The 17,505-nt window shown below is 41.7% G+C and overlaps 1 protein-coding gene across 1 annotated transcript in view; it reads left to right on the plus strand.

Annotated features, from left to right (window-relative positions):
* The window catches only part of LOC126109592 (5'-3' exoribonuclease 1), a 196,917-nt gene that overhangs the window by 65,179 nt on the left and 114,233 nt on the right, over nt 1-17,505 (plus strand). Inside the window, exons 14-15 of the mRNA XM_049914630.1 lie at nt 8,844-9,022; nt 14,019-14,182. Coding sequence (XP_049770587.1) covers nt 8,844-9,022; nt 14,019-14,182 — 343 coding nt within the window. The remainder of the gene's footprint in view (nt 1-8,843; nt 9,023-14,018; nt 14,183-17,505) is intronic.

Raw genomic sequence — 17,505 nt, forward strand, 5'->3', positions numbered from 1 at the left:
CTTTAAGTGTCTCATTTCCTAATCTAATACCCTCAACATCACCCGACTTAATTCGACTACATTCCATTATCCTCGTTTTGCTTTTGTTGATGTTCATCTTATATCCTCCCTTCAAGACACCATCCATTCCGTTCAACTGCTCTTCCAAGTCCTTTGCTGTCTCTGACAGAATTACAATGTCATTGGCGAACCTCAAAGTTTTTATTTCTTCTCCAAGGATTTTAATTCCTACTCCAAATTTTTCTTTTGTTTCCTTCACTGCTTGCTCAATATACAGATTGAATAACATCGGGGATAGGCTACAACCCTGTCTCACTCCCTTCCCAACCACTGCTTCCTTTTCATGCCCCTCGACTCTTATAAGTGCCATCTGGTTTCTGTACAAATTGTAAATAGCCTTTCGCTCCCTGTATTTTACCCCTGCCATCTTTAGAACTTAAAAGAGAGTATTCCAGTCAACATTGTCAAAAGCTTTCTCTAAGTCTACAAATGCTAGAAACGTAGGTTTGCCTTTCCTTAATCTTTCTTCTAAGATAAGTCGTAAGGTCAGTATTGCCTCATGTGTTCCAGTATTTCTACGGAATCCAAACTGATCTTCCCCGAGGTCGGCTTCTACTAGTTTTTCCATTCGTCTGTAAAGAATTTGTGTCAGTACTTTGCAGCTGTGGCTTATTAAACTGATTGTTCGGTAATTTTCACATCTGTCAACACCTGCTTTCTTTGGGATTGGAATTATTATATTCTTCTTGAAGTCTGAGGGTATTTCGCCTGTTTCATACATCTTGCTCACCAGATGGTAGAGTTTTGTCAGGACTGGCTCTCCCAAGGCCGTCAGTAGTTCCAATGGAATGTTGTCTACTCCGGGGGCCCTGTTTCGACTCAGGTCTTTCAGTGCTCTGTCAAACTCTTCACGCAGTATCGTATCTCCCATTTCATCTTCATCTACATCCTCTTCCATTTCCATAATATTGTCCTCAAGTGCATCGCCCTTGTATAGACCCGCTATATACTCCTTCCACCTTTCTGCTTTCCCTTCTTTGCTTAGAACTGGGTTTCTATCTGAGCTCTTGATGTTCATACAAGTGGTTCTCTTATCTCCAAAGGTCTCTTTAATTTTCCTGTAGGTAGTATCTATCTTACCCCTAGTGAGATAAGCCTCTACATCTTTACATTTGTCCTATAGCCATCCCTGCTTAGCCATTTTGCACTTCCTGTCGATCTCATTTTTGAGACGTTTGTATTCCTTTTTGCCTGCTTCATTTACTGCATTTTTATATTTTCTCCTTTCATCAATTAAATTCAATATTTCTTCTGTTACCCAAGGATTCCTACTAGCCCTCGTCTTTTTACCTACTTGATCCTCTGTTGCCTTCACTACTTCATCCCTCAAAGCTACCCATTCTTCTTCTACTGTATTTCTTTCCCCCATTCCTGTCAATTGTTCCCTTATGCTCTCCCTGAAACTCTGTACAACCTCTGGTTCTTTCAGTTTATCCAGGTCCCATCTCCTTAAATTTCCACCTTTTTGCAGTTTCTTCAGTTTTAATCTACAGGTCATAACCAATAGATTGTGGTCAAAGTCCATATCTGCCCCTGGAAATGTCTTACAGTTTAAAACCTGGTTCCTAAATCTCTGTCTTACCATTATATAATCTATCTGATACCTTTTAGTATCTCCAGGGTTCTTCCATGTATACAACCTTCTATCATGATTCTTAAACCAAGTGTTAGCTATGATTAAGTTGTGCTCCGTGCAAAATTCTACCAGGTGGCTTCCTCTTTCTTAGCCCCAATCCATATTCACCTACTACGTTTCCTTCTCTTCCTTTTCCTACACTCTAATTCCAGTCACCCATGACTATTAAATTTTCATCTCCCTTCACTATCTGAATAATTTCTTTTATTTCATCATACATTTCTTCAATTTCTTCGTCATCTGCAGAGCTAGTTGGCATATAAACTTGTACTACTGTAGTAGGTGTGGGCTCCGTATCTATCTTCGCCACAATAATGCGTTCACTATGCTGTTTGTAGTAGCTTACCCGCATTCCTATTTTCCTATTCATTATTAAACCTACTCCTGCATTACCCCTATTTGAGTTTGTATTTATAACCCTGTATTCGCCTGACCAAAAGCCTTGTTCCTCCTGCCACCGAACTTCACTAATTCCCACTATATCTAACTTTAACCTATCCATTTCCCTTTTTAAATTTTCTAACCTACCTGCCCGATTAAGGGATCTGACATTCCACGCTCCGATCCGTAGAACGCCAGTTTTCTTTCTCCTGATAACGACATCCTCTTGAGTAGTCCCCTCCCGGAGATCCGAATGGGGGACTATTTTACCTCCGGAATATTTTACCCAAGAGGACGCCATCATCATTTAATCATACAGTAAAGCTGCATGCCCTCTGGAAAAATTACGGGTGTAGTTTCCCCTTGCTTTCACCCGTTCGCAGTATCAGCACAGCAAGGCCGTTTTGGTTATTGTTACAAGGCCAGATCAGTCAATCATCCAGACTGTTGCCCTTGCAATTACTGAAAAGGCTGCTGCCTCTCTTCAGGAACCACACGTTTGTTCAACAGATACCCCTCAGTTTCCTCATACACCTTATTAATTTCATCCTAATTCACAACTACTTCTCCTTTGAAGGGAAGGTAAACAAACAAATCCGTGGCATAGCCATGCGCAACCGCATGGTGCCCTCCTATGCTAACCGTTCTGTGGATCATCTAGATGAGACTTCCCTAGCCTCCCAAAACACCAAATCCCTAGTCTGGTTCAGGTTCATTGATGATATCTTCATTATCTGGACTCAGAACCAAGACAATCTATCTTCGTTTCTTCACAACCTCAACACCTTCTCTCCCATTCACTTCACGTGGTCTTCCTTAACCCAGCATGCCAACTTCCTAAATGACCTTCTCCTCTCTGATGACTCCATATACACCTCTGTCCACATTAAACCCACCAACCACACCTGCATTTTGACAGCTGTCATCCCTTTCACAGCAAAAAAACCCCTCTTATACAGGCTGGCCACCTGGGGACAGTGTATTCTCACCAAGGCCTCCACAGACAAACACTGTCCCCTAGACAAATGCCGCAAACAGATCTCCTGTGTAATTTCCCCCCTCATATCCCCAATCCTCCCAACTTCCTCAAGAACTGGCCACTTCCTATCTCAACCCCTTGTCACAGGGAAGATCCAGGTGAAAGACCTACCTACTGGCTTTCCTACAATCATTGCACGGCTTTTTATGATGATACAACTACCAACTAGTTGTCCAGCAGGTTGAGTGGTCACCACCAAACTGTGACCAACAGCAAAGTAGACTACCCTGTGACACAATGTGTAGCTGAACATAGCATGCTTGTTTTCAATGGCTGCTTCACTACCTTATCCCTGTAGACCTCCCCCTCTTACCACCAGCTTTTCTGAATTGCGCAGATGGTAGTTATACTTACTACACATTCTCCACTCCCGTAATTATCCCTGCCTCACCTTACGGTAACATACTCTTCCCACATCCTCCACCCAACAGTTTCCTCTTCTTCTGCCCTATCATCTCCTCCCCATTCTTGTCTGCCATCCTCTTTGTTTGTCACCCCTCTGCCAACGAACCCACCCATCTTTTCCCACTTCTTTCCTTTTTTGCTCCTTTTTCCTCCACGTCCCTTCCCGCAGTCTCATGACACTGCACCTGTTGGTACTCTAGTCCCTACACACTCCACCAGACAGAATTCCTCTCTCCCCTCGCCCAGGCACTGCTATTCCTTGTCTTTCCCCACAGCGTGATAGTTACATTCTGGCCCGAGCTGCCAGAGTTGGCAGTCATGGGTGCGTGAGGTGTGCTTGCTTGTGTGTATGACTATTGTGTGTGTCTCTCTTTCATTGAGGAAGGCTTTGGCTGAAAGCTTCGTGTAGATGTCTTTTAATTGTGCCTGTCTGTAACTTAACATGACTTCTTTTCAGTAAGTAGCAACCTGTCTTCTCCGACATTGTTGATACTCATAGTTAGCCCTATTTTTCACTGCAAACTTCTCAAATTTTGTGCAGTATCTTCCTTAACTGTGAATTTCACAATAAGTATGACCATTTGGGAGATAATGGACATTTCACAATGAAGCTGACACATAAAGTTATAAGTAATGTAAAAATAAAATTTTTACTGAATAGTTTCTGTAAAATTGTTTGAGGAAGATTATAGGACGTACACCTTGATTTTGTCAATGGAGTGCATTGCTAACTGACGCTATGAAGATAGGCAAAGAAGTTTTTCATTCCATCTAGCCCGAGGCAGCGAGAACGCGCCCGTTGGTGTCGCCACCCAGCTGTCACTGTTGTGGTCCCTTGTTGGCTAATGAAGCAATGTTTTCCACACTGGGTCAATCCACGCTATTACCGTGAAAACATTTGTTAACAGTGCAATGTGTGCTAGCACACATCTCATTTGAATAAACCACTGGTCATTTTAAACCTGATTCTTCATTAATTTGTAGTAGTTTAATGTAATATGGCTTTCCTGAGACTCTCATATCATTTGCACATATGATGACTCATTTATTGCAGAATCTTTGACCAGGTGAGAGTTACGCTGCAGTAGTTTGAGGAACATGACAGTGATATTACATTGGTATCGTGGCTGCCAAATTCAACTGGTATAAATCTGTGACATTATCAGGTGTCATCAGCTCCACGATCGGAAATCACCAGCCTGTATTTACAGGAACTGCATGACTTGTGTCTAGACATTTGATGCCACATACCCCCTGAAACCTATTGATCTGTATCGCGTAGAATCACTGCTGTACTGAGTTCCAGAGGTGGACTGACATGCTGTTAACATGTTCTGATCATTGCATGTAGAAATTACAGGCTCATTTTGATTTTACTAACAGTCGGTATCCAAAGATTTTTCAGAGTGCAGCTGTCCTGATTGTTATTTCACAATGTATTATTTCCGAGCAGTGATGGCTTGGAGTGAGATTCATTGACAAACAGTGAACACAGATTCAGAAAATATTATTCTTGTGGAACACAACTAGCTCTTTATTCTCACGAAGTAACGAATGCTATCAACAGGGGATATCAAATTGATTTCATATTTATGGATTTCCAGAAGACTTTCGATACCGTTTCTCACAAGTAATTTCTAATCAGTTTGTATGCCTATGGAGTATCAGTTCAATTGTGCAACTTGATTCACGATTTCCTGTCAGAAAAGTCACAGTACATAGTAATCGACAGAAAATCTTAGAGTAAAATGGAAGTGACATCTAGTGTTTCTGAAGGAAGAGTTGTCGGTCCTCTGCCTTTGCTGATCTACATAAATGACTTAGGAGGCAATCTGAGCAGTTCTCTCAGGTTGTTTGTAGATGATTCTGTCATTTACCATCTTATAAAATTGTCGGATGGTAAAAACAAATTAAAAAACAGCTTACACAACATATCTGTGTGGTGCAAAAGTGTCGGTTTATCCTAAATAATGAAAAGCTTGGCTTCACCCACATGGGTACGGCAAGAAATGTGCTAAGTTTCAGTTACAGGACAAAATACATAAATCTAAATGCTGTAAATTCAATTAAATACTTAGGAATTACAATTGCGAATATCTTAAATTAGAACAATCATACAGATAATGTTGTGAGGAAAGCAAACCAAAGAGCGCAATTTATTGGCAGAACACTTACAAAACGCTACAACTTTACTAAAGAGATTGCTTACACTGCACTTGTCTGCCATTTTCTGCGCTATCTCAGTGTGGTGTGTGATCTGCATCATTTAGAGTTGATGGAGAACGTTGAAAAAGTTCAAAGAAGAGCAGTTTGTTTTATGATATTGCAAAATAAGGGAGAGGGTGCTGAAAATATGATAAGGGAATTGGGTTAGCAACACGAATTGGGGTAGCAATCATTAAAACAAAGGCGTTTTTCATTGCGACATGATCTTCTCATGAAATTTCAGTCACCATCTTTCTTTTCAGAGTGTGAAAATATTTTGTTGGAACCTGTCTACATAGGGAGGAATAGTCATCAATAAAATAAGAGCAATCAGAGCTTGCACAGAAAGATTTAAGTGTTTGTTTTTCCCACATGCTGTTTGAGAGTGGAATGGTAGAAAAATAGCTTGAAGGCAAACCTCTGTCAGTCACTTACTTTAACTGCAGAGTAATTGTGTATATGCAGATGATGTAAATGTTCACTCTTTTGGTGCTTCAGAGAGCCACTAGGTGGATGTTCCTGTTTCTGCGAAGTGCTGTGTGACTTGAAAAACATGTTACAAGCATTAACAGGTCCGGCACGTCTGTTGTCTTGACCGCAAAAGTCTGTTGTAAAGTGAGACTACAGTCTGTCTGATGAAGAAAATCTGGGTCTGCTTGAAGAATCTGGTTCCAAAATTGACGGTGATGGTTTTGAAATAGGTGACAGTATTTCTGAAACAGATGGTAATCTGCTTTCCTCCTCCATCTCATAAGCAGGAGCCACACCAATAAGTCAAAAAAGTTGTATGATTTCTGCGGGACTGCAGCAGTTGCTGTGGCCTGACTGGACTGTGTTAAGCACACAGTCATCATGTCTCAACTCATCATTGTATGCTATATATACCATAATACCTGTCTTACACGGAGAGGGATCAAGCTTTGCAAGGACGTTCTATATTGAAAGTAGAGAGACATATGTTTGAGCTCTTTGTTAGACACCCTAGTTTTTGGAAAAATCAAGGTCAAAGTTAATGACGGAAAATAATTGTTTCAATGCTATACATTGAAAGATCATCTAAAAACAAACATTTTTTATTAATGTAATATGTCATCTAAAGTTAATAATGTTAGAGTTTATTAATGTTTTTGTGTTTTTATGCTGTCAGTGAGAATGCATCATTCTGTGCGTCAAGCAGAAAGAGGTACGGTCGAACTGTCAAGGCCTTAGACTACCAAACAGCTGCTCCGTGTTCGGTTATTGGCCATGCTTCTTTTTTTCATTTGATATTTTTTAGCATATCTTGATATTGTTGTGATGATCGAAATACCTGTCTTTCCTCTTTTTGAAGTAAAGCTTAGGGAGGTATGATAAATAATCATCCAAGTATATATTGTACTGACAGTTATTTTCATCATGAAACATAGTACAGAAATACGCCTAAAGTTTATTAATACATAATCCTAACTGATTTTCTGTTCATGAATGTTCTTTCAATCAGTGGTGTGAAACTGGTTATAGAAACAGGCAAATCATAAATATTTCTTGCACCATGTGCAACACACTAATGAAATCTTGCCATATTGAGATGTTTTCTGGTACATTAGCCATGGAAAACATATCCGATTCTTGTTGCTAAAAACAGATCTATCAGATATTAATTTGGGTGCGTACCAACCGTATAAAAGCATATATTGAAAGACAGGCATGGACAACTGCTCGTGGACCAATGCATGAGTTTTGATAGTGCCCATTCTATCTTAGAATTATCTGCTGTGCTGTGGTGGTACATCATGGTGACATCATGTGATGGAATTCTTTACTTATACTAAGAAATAAATGTCACATGATTGACAAAGACAGGTACATTTCGGTGGTATTACTTTCACAGTGCAGCTCAGTTGAACATCATCATTTGCAAAAGTCATATTGTAGTACATCATGTGTTATGATAGCGGTACCGTAGCCCAGCTTCATGGAGATGGTTGCGAATGGTCCTCGCCGATACCCCAGGAGCAACAGTGTCCCTAATTTGCTGGGAAGTGGCGGTGCGGTCCCCTACGGCACTGCGTAGGATCCTACGGTCTTGGCGTGCATCCGTGTGTCGCAGCGGTCTGGTACCAGGTCGACGGGCACGTGCACCTTCCGCCGACCACTGGCTACAACATCGATGTACTGTGGAGACCTCACGCCCTACGTGTTGACCAATTCGGCGGTACGTCCACCCGGCCTCCCGCATGCCCACTATACGCCCTCGCTCAAAGTCCGTCAACTGCACATACGGTTCACGTCCACGCTGTCGTGGCATGCTACCAGTGTTAAAGACTGCGATGGAGCTCCGTATGCCACGGCAAACTGGCTGACACTGACGGCGGCGGTGCACAAATGCTGCGCAGCTAGCGCCATTTCACGGCCAACATCGCGGTTCCTGGTGTGTCCGCTGTACCGTGCATGTGATCATTGCTTGTACAGCCCTCTCGCAGTGTCCGGAGCAAGTATGGTGGGTCTGACACACCGGTGTCAATGTGTTCTTTTTTCCATTTCCAGGAGTGTACATGTTTGATCAGTAATCAGAGTTCCCAATGATTTACTCCAAAAAAGGAATGAAAAGTTTTCCATTATCAGAATATTATAAAATACAATGAAAACAATATCAAATGGAAAAAAAGGCATGAACAAGAATCGAACACAGACCAGCAGTTCAATATTCTAATGCCTTGACTGGTTGACTGCCAACCTTGGTTTGCTTGTTGCACCGAAAGATGGGTACCCAAGCTAAATAATGAAAACACAAAAACGTTTATAACTCAAATGCAATTACTCCCATAATATATTGGCAAAAAAATTTTGACTTCGACAATTTTTCAATTTATAGCAGTGAAAATACTGTTTTCCATCATCAACTTTGATCTAATTTTTTTTTAATCTAGGAAGTTTCTGGCAAAAATCTGAAACATTTGTCTCCTTATTTTCTATGTAGAACATCCTTGCAAAATTTGATCAAAATTGGTGATCCACATGTCAGATCCTCCCCTTGCTAGTCACCCTCTGTACACACTTAAGTTGTTTGCAGAATATGGGTGTGGATGTAGCAGACTAGCATACGCTCAGTGTAATGTAACAGAATTTTGCTTGCAGGTGTGTACGAAGCACCAGAATATTTCCCAACACTGGAGACGAACCACGCAAAAGTTATCGAAGTGTGGCGAGACGAGTTGAATGTGGAGAAGAAAGACCTCATCAAGGGACTCTGGCCTGGTGCTAAGCTGGACGTTTACTACCCTGGCTTTCCTACCATGAAACACATCCCACACAAGGTGAGTATTGGCTTTCCTATGAGGAAACACATCCCACACCATATTAGTGTGTATGTATATTTGGTAGTTACGGCATTTTCCAGTTCCAAGCTCCTGCATGAAATGTAATGTTAATTAAAAGTGTGAAGTTGCTAGAGTGAATGAAATATTGCTCTAAACTGTGAATCTAGAAAGACACAATGTGCAGAAAAAGTATTTGACTCAGCACTGCACCAGCATCTATTAAAGAAAGTTCAGTCTTTTGGGGTATCAAACAAAAACTGTGAATGGGTTGAGGCTTTGTTGGCAGGTAGATGCAGGGTGTTATATGGGATAGAAAGTCATTGGCAAATATAGAAGTAACTTAAGATGTGCTGCAGGGAGCTTCGCTGTTTGGCTGATGTAATCAGTTGGAACCTCAGACTTTTTTCATATTATAAAGTAATTTAAAATTAAGTAGTCTCTGACAAAAACTGCACAAATATCCAGTTACAATTTTAGAAAATTTCAGAGTGATTGCTTTAAATGTTCAGAAATATTGTTCTTTACAAAATGCAAAATTGTAGTATCCTCTAACTACAGCTGGAATCGGTCAGGTCCTAAAAATACGTGAGTCTAACAAATTGTGGAAGTACGAAATGGAATGTTGACATGTGGCACGGGTGGCAGACTTCAGGCCATTGGCAGCATACTGGGAAAATGAAGTCAGTTTACAAAGGAAATTGGTTGCAAAACACATGTAAGTCCCATCCTATAATAGTGTACAGGACAGGATTGACAGGGAATATTGTGGGTACACGAATAAGCACAGCACAAATGGTCAGGTGTTTGTTTTATCTGTGGGAGAGGGTCACGAAGATCCTAGAAAACCTGTATTGACAAGTGCTTGGAGATAGATGCCACTTATCCAGCGAAGAACTACTTACAAAGTTTCAAGAGCAAGCTTTAAAAGATGAACCTTGGAATAAATTACATCTTGTTATGTATCATGTCCGGGTGAGATTATATTAATTATGGTGCACACACACACACACACACACACACACACACACACACAGGCACTTGGGCAGTTATTCTTAAAGGGCTCCGTACGTGACTGGAACAGAAAGGACCCCTATGTGTGGTATGATATGCAGTACCCTCTGCTATTCCGTTAATAGATGGAGGTGTTTTTCATTTTTATATTTATTAACATGATTTTATTAGGCACTTCTCTTGTCTGTCTGCATGTTCAGTACAAAGTTTGCAATTGATTGTAAAATAACTTGTCAATGACCTACTTGAAACTGTCAATATAACCCAGAACTGGTGACCCGAAAATATTAACTCAGTCCGGTGTGTAGTGAAGGGTACTTTGATTTTCTGTTTGGCTTTCTGTCTGGTACAAATTTTGCAATTGGTTTTGAAAGTAACCTCCTGATGAGCTAGAGACTTAAAACTTTCAGCATATTCCAGAACTTGATTACAGTGTACTATTAACTTGCTTTCTTGTCTGGTGTGTGGTGGAGGGTACTTTGTATACCACTGCTGGGATGTTATGAATGTTTCACAGTAAGAAAGAATACTAATAAGCCCGTGTGAGCTCAAATTTTCCTAAATTTTACCTTTGCGCTCTTTTTCGTGAGGTACACACAGGAGGAAGTACGGTATATTGGCTGCCTCAGGTGAAAACAAAATTAAATAATACTGAAATTTACCAAATGTCTGTTGTCATTTCATCTGAATATTTGAAAGAGGTTTAATAATTCAAATAAAAAAAGCTTTTTACTATAACAGGTTTTCAGAATTGGTTAAAAAGAATAAAATAATTATCTCCCAGCTCCATACAGATTCCTGACCCCATACAGACAATCCTGAAAAATTTGCCCTTGTGAATTTGTAATAGTTATGACAGTACTTTTGAAATTTAAAACAGCAAATGGTGGTGCAAGCAGTAGGTAGTAGTAAGGCGTTTAGAGAGTAGGGGGGGACAGCAGTTCATACTGTGATCAGTTCATATCATTGGCAGCAGAAAACAATTGCTAGTAAGTTAGGTTCACTGTTCATCTGTCAGTTATGTATCCCATGTGCCCTACATTTTTCATTTTAAATTTTACAAATATTGTCATAGTTATTCACAAGCAAAACTTTTGTGGGGCTATTTGCATTGGCTTAGGAATCTGAGTGTGGTTAGGAGAAATTATCTTATACTTTCTAGTCAGATTTAAAAAGTCTGATATTAGAAAGTTTTTTTATAAATAATTATTAGTCACTTTCATCATAATTGAGTGTTCTATCCCTCTTTGTTTGAATAATGAAGAAAATCCTGATTATATTTCTTCTGTTCTGTCATGTAGTTATTAACAAGGTGATAAATCTTCTTTTGAGATATAATCTGGGTCCTCCTTTTGAGATAGAATCTGGGTGCAGTGTTCAGACATATTCCAAAGACTCCAGAGGATGACTCAGGAGATATCTGTATTTTCTGTGGACATGGCAGTGTATCATTCTGTTGCTGAGTACTCCATTGAACCCATGTGGCATAAAAACCGAAGGGAGAGAGGTATGTAAGCTTATGGTGGACTATTGCCTGATGAATGGCTACAAAATAATGTTGAAAATGCCAAGGATTTTATTTGATTGCACCATTGTAAAAGACCCCTAGCCTTGATAATAGTGACAGTGAACTTTATTGTAGTTACAGTAAACTTTATTGTGCAGTGAGCAAGTTTCTAGTCACAGTAGAAAGAGAGGCACTGACTCTTGTGCCAACTAACCAAAATCCATAAAATCAAAAAAGTCAGTTGTGTAGTATTGTTTCTTTATATGCTAATAAATAAAATAATAATAATAATGACAAAACACTGTGTAATACAAATTACACACTACGTTGTTAGTGATAACTGAAAAATGTACAGTAATGTGGAGCAAACAACGCACCTCGCCTATGAGAAAATAAGAACATGAAGAGTGCATAAAAATTGTTTTACTCGAGGCTAGAAAAACTTACAGAATTCTCTGGGTTGACTTTGTTACCATTTTCAGGTCTGCAAATCTGTTTAATGTGTTATAAGCAAATGCAAGCTTCCCTGATGAATTTTGATGAAGAAGTCTTCTCAGGATATCATCAGAGTCAATGTGGCATTGTGCATCAACATTTCGACAAGTTTCCTACTTGTAATCTTCAGGTGAAGTGTCTGGTTTATTTCCGGATTATATCTTTACAGACACTGGACTGCAGGCTCCTCTTGTCTCATCTACAATGGCTGGGTCAATCGGGTATGTCTGGAAGAGATGTTGCAGACAGTAGTGGGGAGCTCTTGGCCTGTTGGAGAGTTCTGGTGCTGTGTGTCTATTCCATCTGTTGCATTTGCCAAGCGCTGTTGGCAGATTCTTGCTAGTACTCCATCCCATGTGGCGCTCAGTTGGAAACCACTATCCCAGTTGGCAAGATCATCATGGACCCATATCTCCACTCCCTCTTTGATGATTGAGTCCCAGAACCCGTTCATCTGCATGACACCTCCGTCTGTTCAAAATCAAACATATGACCCTCTGTCACTACAGATTAGTCTGTTTGGCCAGGGCAAATGCTTGTCACATGTTCTGAGTAATGCTGTGAAATACACCTTTGCATCTGTCCAATACATTGCATGCCACACTCACAACTGATGGTGTAGACTTCAGCTGTTTGTAGTCCTAGTTTTTATTTCATTGAGCCAAACATATTTTTGGTTTTAGCCAATGAGTGGAAAATGGTTTTAATGTTTTTGTGCTGTAATGCCCTGGCAGTTTTGACTGTAGAAGGAAGGAGCACCAGATGCTTTATATCTTCTGCCAGATTGTCGTATTTCTTCTTCTTATTCAGGTGCTGAGCGCGTCTTACCTGTGTCTCTGAGTAGCCGTTCTTGCAAAAGGTTTCTCTCAGATGTTGCAGCTCGTTGGGTAGAATCTCCTAGTCGCGTATGTCTTGTGCAACAGATTTGTGTTGTACTGGACGGTGGCCGCTATTGGTGTTTAGGTACTGGTCTGCTTGTGTATTTTTTCTACAGTCAGAATGCTCCAGCATGCCATCAGTTTTCCTCCTTATCAGGAAATCAAGGAAAGGACAGCATCCATTTTCTTCTACCTCCATGGTGAACTTTATGTTGTCGTGTATGCTGTTAAGGTGGTAAAGAAATTCCTGCAGATTTTCTTCGCCCTGTGGCCCACGCTACAGATGTGGTCATCCACATATCAGTAGAACCACACACCTGAAACCAGAGGCATGTTACCATTATGTGGGTCGACATGTGGAATCTACAGCATCAGTTGTGAATGTGGCAAGCAGTGTATCGGCCAGGCACAGTGGTGTATTTTGCTGTGTCACCCGGAACATGAGGCAAGCATTTGCCTCAGCCAAACAGATAAATCTGTAGTGGCAGAGCACAGCTTCAAAGTAGGTCATATGTTTGATTTTGAATAGACCAAGGTCGTGTGCTGGATGAAGAGATTCTGGGACTCAATCATCAAAGAGGCAGTGGAGGTACAGGTCCCTGATAATCTCATCAAGTGGGATTGTAATTTCCAACTGAACTTCGCATGAGATTTAACACCAGCTAGGGTACTTCAAGAGTGCCCTGATGTAAAAGAGGTGTAGGCAGTGGACGGACCCTCCAGCATGCCGGGAGTCACCCCCACCACCGTCTGCAACACTCTTTCCGGAGATGTGCTATAGGCTCAGCTGTTACAGACAAGGCAGGGGAGCCTGTCTGTAGAGATAAAAACTGGACATGAACCTGACGCTTCACCTGAATGTGATGAATAGGAAATTTATCGAAACGTTGTCACAGAATAACACCTTGACTTGACTAATAACCCAAGAAGTCTTCATCACCTAATTAATGTGTGACAATTTGTCTTCAGTCTTCAGTGTCTCTTAAATATAGGCTTACATTTTCAATGTTATTATCATCATCATCACTGCACAGTTCCAATTTTCTGGATACTGTTAATGACCCCCTCCACTTTCTTTTGAATAAAGTTATGTTTATTACAGGCAAAATTGGAGAAGCGTGAGGTCCACGTATTTGACCAGCCCTCTAGAGGTGAAAATATGATTCTATCAATCGAGAACCAAGGCAAACCCGATCCCGAGGAAGTTGCGACGCACCTCCTCGGCAAGAACATCTTTGTGGCGTGGCCTCATTTGGTGGAAGCCAGGTAACACAGGGAAATGATGTGCAGCATTGCATACCGTTGTAAATTAATACTCTTGATCTGCTTCTACACTTCTAGCCTTGAAGTGAATAAAGTGAATGGATCGATGGGGATGAAACTGATGAAGGTGCAGTGACATGAAGTGATACCAGTGCTACCCATTTGGATATGTTGAACATGCAGTGTAATGAATATATAGTGAGAATTGAAGATTGTGTTAGACCGGGACTCGAACCTGGGTTTCCTGTTTACTGCCAGCATTTGCCTTAACACTTATTGCCAGTTTATGGGCTCCTTTTAGTGCACAACAAGGGTCCGTGGAGTTGCACAGGCTGCCAAAATTTTCTGACACAAAACCAAAGGCAAGTCTATATCCACACATAAATGCACATATTATGTTATATAAATGCTACCTATGGAAGCCGAAGCATTCTCTAACCTGTGTGCCTTCAGGTGGTGAAGATATCAGCAGCTGTGCACTTCAGAGCTCTCACAGTGTGCTGACAAAGTGATTTTGAGAAGAAAGAAAGCACAATATGGCATGATGGTACAAAGAACATGCGAGTGTTTAAGCCATTATTGCCTCGTGTTGCCATGTTACAGTGGTACACACGACTCTATTAAATATTTTCCTATGTATACAAATTTCAAGCTAGAATGAAAATGGCGGGGAGCATTTCCTCAAATGCAGCATGCTATTATCATAGTAATAAGATCATTGACAGGTGCTGCAAGAAACATGAGTGGCACTTTGGGTGAGTTTATTATTGAGCGTATAAATTATTTTATTTATTGTTTAATTTTATTTTTAGAAACATGTTTTGTAATTGTATTATAGATATACTACTGAATACAATATTATGGTATTAAAAATTTTGCTGTGTTCCGTCCCATATATATATATATATATATATTTAAAAAGAAAGATGAGACTTACCAAACAAAAGCGCTGGCAGGTCGATAGACACACAAACATACACACAAAAATCTAGCTTTCGCAACTAACGGTTGCCTCGTCAGGAAAGAGGGAAGGAGAAGGAAAGACAAAAGGATATGGGTTTTAAGGGAGAGGGTAAGGAGTCATTCCAATCCCGGGAGCGGAAAGACTTACCTTAGGGGGAAGGTATACACTCGCACACACACACATATCCATCCACACATACACAGACACAAGCAGACATTTGTAAAGGCAAAGAGTTTGGGCAGAGATGTCAGTCGGGACGGAAGTACAGAGGCAAAGATGATGTTGAAAGACAGGTGAGGTATGAGCGGCGGCAGATTGAAATTAGAAATTAGCGGAGATTGAGGCCTGGCGGATAGCGAGAAGAGAGGATATGCTGAAGGGCAAGTTCCCATCTCCGGAGTTCAGACAGGTTGGTGTTAGTGGGAAGTATCCAGATAACCCGGACGGTGTAACACTGTGCCAAGATGTGCTGGCCATGCACCAAGGCATGTTTAGCCACAGGGTGATCCTCATTACCAACAAACACTGTCTGCCTGTGTCCATTCATGCGAATGGACAGTTTGTTGCTGGTCATTCCCACATAGAACGCTTCACAGTGTAGGCAGGTCAGTTGGTAAATCACATGGGTGCTTTCACACGTGGCTCTGCCTTTGATCGTGTACACCTTCCGGGTTACAGGACTGGAATAGGTGGTGGTGGGAGGGTGCATGGGACAGGTTTTACACCGGGGGCGGTTACAGGGGTAGGAGCCAGAGGGTAGGGAAGGTGGTTTGGGAATTTCATAGGGATGAACTAAGAGGTTACGAAGGTTAGGTGGACGGCGGAAAGACACTCTAGGTGGAGTGGGGAGGATTTCATGAAGGATGGATCTCATTTCAGGGCAGGATTTGAGGAAGTCGTATCCCTGCTGGAGAGCCACATTCAGAATCTGATCCAGTCCCGGAAAGTATCCTGTCACAAGTGGGGCACTTTTGGGGTTCTTCTGTGGAAGGTTCCGGGTTTGAGGAGATGAGGAAGTGGCTCTGGTTATTTGCTTCTGTACCAGGTCGGGAGGGTAGTTACGGGATGCAAAAGCTGTTTTCAGGTTGTTGGTGTAATGGTTCAAGGATTCCGGACTGGAGCAGATTCGTTTGCCACGAAGACCTAGGCTGTAGGGAAGGGACCGTTTGATGTGGAATGGGTGGCAGCTGTCATAATGGAGGTACTGTTGCTTGTTGGTGGGTTTGATGTGGACGGACGTGTGAAGCTGGCCATTGGACAGGTGGAGGTCAACGTCAAGGAAAGTGGCATGGGATTTAGAGTAGGACCAGGTGAATCTGATGGAACCAAAGGAGTTGAGGTTGGAGAGGAAATTCTGGAGTTCTTCTTCACTGTGAGTCCAGATCATGAAAATGTCATCAATAAATCTGTACCAAACTTTGGGTTGGCAGGCCTGGGTAACCAAGAAGGCTTCCTCTAAGCGACCCATGAATAGGTTGGCGTACGAGGGGGCCATCCTGGTACCCATGGCTGTTCCCTTTAATTGTTGGTATGTCTGGCCTTCAAAAGTGAAGAAGTTGTGGGTCAGGATGAAGCTGGCTAAGGTAATGAGGAAAGAGGTTTTAGGTAGGGCGGCAGGTGATCGGCGTGAAAGGAAGTGCTCCATCGCAGCGAGGCCCTGGACATGCGGAATATTTGTGTATAAGGAAGTGGCATCAATGGTTACAAGGATGGTTTCTGGGGGTAAGAGACTGGGTAGGGATTCCAGGCGTTCGAGAAAGTGGTTGGTGTCTTTGATGAAGGATGGGAGACTGCATGTAATGGGTTGAAGGTGTTGATCTACGTAGGCAGAGATGCGTTCTGTGGGGGCTTGGTAACCAGCTACAATGGGACGGCCGGGATGATTGGGTTTGTGAATTTTGGGAAGAAGGTAGAAGGTAGGGGTGCGGGGTGTTGGTGGGGTCAGGAGGTTGATGGAGTCAGGTGAAAGGTTTTGTAGGGGGCCTAAGGTTCTGAGGATTCCTTGAAGCTCCGCCTGGACATCAGGAATGGGATTACCATGGCAAACTTTGTAAGTGGTGTTGTCTGAAAGCTGACACAGTCCCTCAGCCACGTACTCCCGACGATCAAGTACCACAGTCGTGGAACCCTTGTCCGCCGGAAGAATGACGATGGATTGGTCAGCCTTCAGATCACCTTTCCGCTCCCGGGATTGGAATGACTCCTTACCCTCTCCCTTAAAACCCATATCCTTTTGTCTTTCCTTCTCCTTCCCTCTTTCCTGACGAGGCAACCGTTAGTTGCGAAAGCTAGATTTTTGTGTGTATGTTTGTGTTTGTTTGTGTGTCTATCGACCTGCCAGCGCTTTTGTTTGGTAAGTCTC

Source organism: Schistocerca cancellata, chromosome 12 (assembly GCF_023864275.1).
Source record: "Schistocerca cancellata isolate TAMUIC-IGC-003103 chromosome 12, iqSchCanc2.1, whole genome shotgun sequence".
In the NCBI taxonomy this organism is placed as follows: Eukaryota; Metazoa; Arthropoda; class Insecta; order Orthoptera; family Acrididae; genus Schistocerca; species Schistocerca cancellata.